Source organism: Rhagoletis zephyria, unplaced genomic scaffold (genome assembly GCF_001687245.7).
Source record: "Rhagoletis zephyria isolate East Lansing unplaced genomic scaffold, Rhagoletis_zephyria_1.1 Rzeph_scaffold_02900, whole genome shotgun sequence".
In the NCBI taxonomy this organism is placed as follows: Eukaryota; Metazoa; Arthropoda; class Insecta; order Diptera; family Tephritidae; genus Rhagoletis; species Rhagoletis zephyria.
The window spans coordinates 7,116-13,241 of NW_016159984.1; the positions used below are offsets into that span (position 1 = coordinate 7,116).

General features: G+C 34.3%; 1 protein-coding gene across 1 annotated transcript in view; it reads left to right on the top strand.

The window, feature by feature from the left end:
• Positions 1-2,173: 2,173 nt before the first annotated feature.
• Positions 2,174-6,126, top strand: part of LOC108367979 (uncharacterized) — a 4,283-nt gene continuing 330 nt past the window's right edge. The window contains exons 1-2 of the mRNA XM_017622701.1: positions 2,174-2,456; positions 2,530-2,815. Coding sequence (XP_017478190.1) covers positions 2,415-2,456; positions 2,530-2,815 — 328 coding nt within the window. The 5' untranslated portion in view covers positions 2,174-2,414. The remainder of the gene's footprint in view (positions 2,457-2,529; positions 2,816-6,126) is intronic.

The window sequence follows — 6,126 nt, forward strand, 5'->3', positions numbered from 1 at the left end:
AGCAAAACGTTGAAAATTATTGAAATCGGACTAAAATAACGGCCGATTTTCATATAACGGTAAATTTAAGAAATGCTTGAAACTTCAATATTTCGAAATTGAAGGACGCTAATTTACTCAAAATTGATACACCTTGGCTTACCATCTAGCGGAAGGTTTCGGAAGGGTGAAAAAACATATATTTAATACTTGCGCCGGGTATTTAATGTTCGGCTCCGCCCGAACTTAGACTTTCTTACTTGTTATTTTTAAATTCGCTTTATGTAGAAGAGCAAACATATCTTCAATATTTTTAAGATGTTCTTCTTTAGTTCTACCTACTATTATAATATCGTCTATGTAGACGTAGCAGGATTTTCCTATGAGAGGTTTAAGGACGTCATTTATCATCCTTTGAAATATAGAAGGGGCATTTTTCAGCCCAAATGGCAACCTAGTAAATTCATATTTACCATTTGCGGTGGAAAATGCTGTTTTTTCTACATCCTTTTCTTTCATCCTGATTTGATGAAAACCGGATGTGAGGTCGAGTGTAGTGAAATACTTACACTCCCCTAGGCTAGCTAAAGTGCTATTTATATCGGGTATTGGATAAGAGTCAGGTATCGTTACTGAGTTTAATCTCTTAAAGTCAACGACAACTCTGTATTTCTTTTCCCCAGAAGGACCTGGCTTTTTTGGGACAATCCATAAAGGAGAGTTANTATGATGCCTACAACGAGGTTCATATCTAGACTAGGAATAGCTTTGCTACACTACCGCCGCGGCGCACCGGCAGCTTTAACAATTTTATAGTGGTTTTACGTTCTTTGGCAAATTACGCTCTGTTACCCATAAATCTTCCTATTTTTTGGTCGCCTTTGAATCAAGACCCCTGGACCATATGGAGAATTCATTTACATTTTTAATTGCAGTGTCATCGTGATTGAAAATATGCTGAAAATTTTAAGTCTCTAACTTGTCGGGAAGTCAGTTTAAAATCGATTGGAAATTTCCGCGATTTGCGCGGGATGACCAAGTTAAATAAAAGCTTATAAAAACAAAATCATTTTAAATGTGTCTTTGTGACTTTATTATTAGTTCTTTATTTTCGGTCAATGCGTTAACATCTATGCATATGTAAGCTAAAAAATTAGTAGCAGAAAAAGATTGTGCCTTCATGAAAAACTTAAAATTGTTGATCAATATAAAAGAGGTGTGCGTGTATCCGAGTTGTGTAAAAACTTCAATCTAAGAGCATCTACGGTTTCAACAATTTTGAAATCTAAAGAAACACTTTTAAAAAATTCTGAAAGATCGAGTTACAAATCCAAAAATAGGAAAGCAATTAAAAGTGGCGAGTTTCCAAGAATAGAAGAAAAATTTTTCTCCTGGTTTTTGGCGCAGCATAATTAACACATTCCCATAACTGGATCTGTATTGCAACACAAAGCGAAGGATATACACCGAGAAATATATGGCGGAAGTTTTAATGTGAGTCATGGATGGCTGACGCGATTCAAAAACAGATTTGGCATAGGACTTCTGAAGCAAAGTAGCGAAAAGCTTTCATCCAATGTGGAACTAGTTGATCCATTTAAAAAAAACCTGCAAGAAGTTATTATACAGCATGATTTGTCAAAGAATGCTATTTTTAATGCCGATGAGACCGGCCTACTTTGGAAAAGTTTACCAGATAAAACGTATGTGCACTCAGGGGAGAGAAATGCTCAGGGAAGGAAAATCTCAAAAGAAAGAGTAACTGTCCTTTTATGCAGCATGCCACTGGTACAAAAAAAAATCAAACCGCTATTAATAGGAAACTCTCAAAATCCCCGGGCATTTCGAAACAAAAGCCTACCTGTAGACTATACTTCTTCAAAAAATGCGTGGATGACATGCACGATATTTAAAGATTGGTTTTTCGATAAATTTTTCACGGGTAAATTTTTCAAAAAATTTTAAGTTTTGTTTTATTCTTACTGTGATTTTTACCAAAGGTGGAATGTTTTCTCGCCCAGAACAATTTTCCTATTAATGCCTTATTAATTCTCGATAATGCTCCATCTCATCCTCCGGCTGAGGATTTGGTAAAAAATTCGGCAAGTGGTAAAATTTGGGTGCTTTATATGCCGCCAAATGTTACACCACTTATATAGCCTATGGACCAAAGTGCAATTCGATTGTTGAAGCTGCACTACAAAAGTTCCCTTCTATCGAGACTTTTCGCAACTCAAACCCAGGATGTAATTGCATTTTTGAAATCATACACGCTTTACGATGCTGCAACAGCATTAGCTTTGGGATGGGAAAAGATTTCTGAAGCATCATTGGCGAAATGCTGGAATAAGCTTCTTAAAGGGAACGACAATTTCGATGAAGGAGACGACTTACCACTGTCATCTTTTTTACGGCAGGATGAAGACACTTTAGCAATGAGGAGTGGAGTAAATTTGCTAAACTCAGTGTTTCCAAATGTATGTTTTGATTGGAAATTTGTGAACCTCTTTTAATATGTACTTTTACAAAAAACTCTACGTTGTATTTAAGATCCGGTTTACAGTCGACGATCTAAATGAATGGGTGCAGCAGGGGCCTGAGCAAGATTTCGATTATGCTGAAGATGATCATGACGAAAATGACGACAATATTGAAACTGAAGAGCTTAAAATTAAGCATGAGGATGTCATTAAAAGTTTTGATGTGTGCATCAAGTGGGCCAAACAGAACAATATTGAATCAACAAAACAGATTGTACTTGTAAAGCTTCAAGAAGAAGCAGTAAAAATGAATCTAAATATTCCAAAAAACAATCCACGATTAACCAATTTTTCAAGTAAATGCAAAGATTTTTTATGTTGTAAATTAAAAAGCTCCATGATCTAAACTAAAAGTGAACATTCTTAATCAACTGCATGTCGAAAACATTGTCAGCTAATGTGACTTGAATTGTTTTTTTGTTTGTTTTTTTATTAATTAAGTACTCAATTTAAAGAACAAATGTGTATGAATTTTTAAAATTGTAGTGTTTATTCGATGTGATTAAAAAATAAATCATTTAATTTAGTACTCGATTTAAAGAAAAAACCGATTTAACGAATTGACCTGACAATAATTGTGTTCGTTAAATCGGAAAACTACTGTACCTTGTTTATACCAACACATAAAGCGCTTTGACCCAGTTCGCTGTGATTCAAAACGGAAGCTTAAACCAACTTTCAATACGCTCAGAAATTCTAAAGTGTATTGAATCGAATTTGTTTTGAAATCGCTTTTTTATTTCTCACATCGGTTAGAAAACAGGTATAAACACATCACTCATTTGACGCGAAGTGAAAAAGGCTGGTTTTCTTTATACAGCCCGTTTAAATTTGAATTATTATTATAACAAATTTGAATTCTTGTTCGCTTCCATTTCGGTACAACGCGCAAATTAATTATCGAATAAAAATAACAAATTTTGTTTACTTTTGAATACGGTTCCAGCGAGTGCGCCATAACGACAAAGGTATAAAAATTAGAACACACCCTCGTCGTGATTGGAATGAACTTAAACTTCTTTATTGAAAGTTTTCTCTTTTATACAATTTCTTATGCTTACTTATTACATACTTATAAATTTACGTTTATACAAACAAACTGACATAATTTTGCTGATAATACACTAAAATAATTGTGAACATTATTTTTGTGTTTTGCTTATTATTTTTCTTACTGTTCTACTTAGGTACTAAAATTGCTGACAATGCAATAAGTTGAAATTGAAATTTGGCTTTTAGCTTATTATTGCTTTTATATTATTTTGCGTATGCACTAATTTGCAAGTGCAAGTAACTTCAATTGCTCAACAACGGTTTCACGTAACGTCTGCACGACTTCCGCTTGAAGTTAGTAAGACGAAATGTGAAGCAGTTGTTGTTGTTGGATTTTTGGAACTGCTTACTGTGTGACTTAGTTTAGTTTCTGCTAACTGTGCTAACTCCCCCCTTCTTAAGCATCAGCGTCTCGCTGATAAAAATTGTATTACTTTACTGAAATATGCGGGTAATCTATTATTGGTGGGATAATAAATGAGTTTTTGTTTTTTGGTTTAAGTAGGGTATACAGACCAAGTGATAGAGTTATTGTTATAAAAATAGCTGTCAAGCTTGTGCTTATTGAGATAGTATTGTGTGATGATATTCTTTCTAATTTTTTTAGGTTATTTAAGTGAAGTTTGTGTAGATAGCTGAGGTCTAGCTTAATTTCGTTTTCTGTTAAATTACTTTGAAGGATTGCAGGTAGGACTTGGTAGGAGCTCGTTTGCCAGTTTGAGTAACTAATGTTGTTCAAGGTTATGGTTTGCAGTATTTCCGTTGGATATGAAGGTATGGGCGTTGCCTGTATTTCAGGCTTTTGAGGATGGCGGTCGTATTTGTTGCATCCACAAGTTTTGCATGCTTTTGTATATTTCTTGATAAGTTTACTCATTTGTGGAAAATAGTATTTCTCCAATATTTGCTCTTTATTTTCTCTTTCATTTCGGTGAGCTCTTCTGTGCTCTTGTTCTATTATTTTGAATTTAACTTCTTCGTCAGGAATATCGGTAACAAGTTTTTGTGTGATTCTAATACGAAATTTTGAAAAGTTTTCCTGATAAACTTGTTGTAATAAAGAAATATACTTTTCAGGAATTTTGATTCCATTGAGAATATTTGGATTAAGAAAATCTTTAAGGTGTTTAACTAATTTAGTTTTATCATAGACTTCGCTTTTAATTTGATGCCTATGGTACCTTGGGTGAGGTTCCTCGTGAATAATTTCATCTTTTCCCTCCTGAAATATAATTTGGTTTTTAAATACATTAAGAGGTGCCTCGCAATGAGGTATGAGTTGTGAATTATCTTCTTCTGCACTATGCTGTGATATTTCATCGGAAGATGTCATTGTATTAACCTCTATTGGTAACCGTGATAACGCATCAGCGACTACGTTGGTTTTTCCTGGTTTATAAATTAGTTTATAGTTGTACTCTTCTATTCGACCTTTCCACCTTTTGGGTTTGGCATTGTTATTACTGTTGCTCAATGCAAACGTTAGTGGCTGGTGATCAGTAAGAATTTTTACTTCTTTTGCTCCATACAAGTAAGTCCTTAGCTTGTCAAGAGACCATACTATAGCGAGCATTTCTTTTTCTATTGTCGAGTAATTTTCCTCAGTTTTATTGGGCGATCTAGATATATAAGTTATGGGTTTATCCTTACCGATTTCCCCTTGAGAAAGGACTGCTCCAATTGCGGTATTAGAAGCGTCCGTAGTTAAGATAAAAGATTTATTGAAATCAGGAAATGCCAAAATTTCAGAAGACACAAGCAACATTTTTAGGTCGTTAAATGATTTCAATCCTTCATCTGTTAATGAAATTTTTACTTTTTTAGATTGACTCGCTTTTGTTTGCGCATTTTCACCCCTTGTCAAATTTGTAAGTGGTTTGGCAATTTTTGCGAAGTCTTTTATAAATCGTCTATAATATGACGCTAAGCCTAAAAAGCTTTTTAGTTCTTTAAGATTTACGGGTGCAGGTATATTTTTTTATTGCTGATATTTTTTCAGGGTCAGGTAAAATACCATTCTCCGTTACAATATGCCCTAGGAATTCTACTCGGGTTCTGAAAAACTTAGATTTTTCCATATTTATTTTACCAACGCACTTAGAAGCAAACAAGGTTATCAATATTTGTTAATAGTTCTTCTTAGTTAACAGCCTAACTGATATAATAATATCGTCATGTAGACGTAGCAGGATTTTCCTATGAGAGGTTTAAGGACGTCATTTATCATCCTTTGAAATATAGAAGGGGCATTTTTCAGCCCAAATGGCAACCTAGTAAATTCATATTTACCATTTGCGGTGGAAAATGCTGTTTTTTCTACATCCTTTTCTTTCATCCTGATATTGATGAAAACCGGATGTGAGGTCGAGTGTAGTGAAATACTTACACTCCCCTAGGCTAGCTAAAGTGCTATTTATATCGGGTATTGGATAAGAGTCAGGTATCGTTACTGAGTTTAATCTCTTAAAGTCAACGACAACTCTGTATTTCTTTCCCCAGAAGGACCTGGCTTTTTTGGGACAATCCATAAAGGAGAGTTATATGGGCTTTTTGA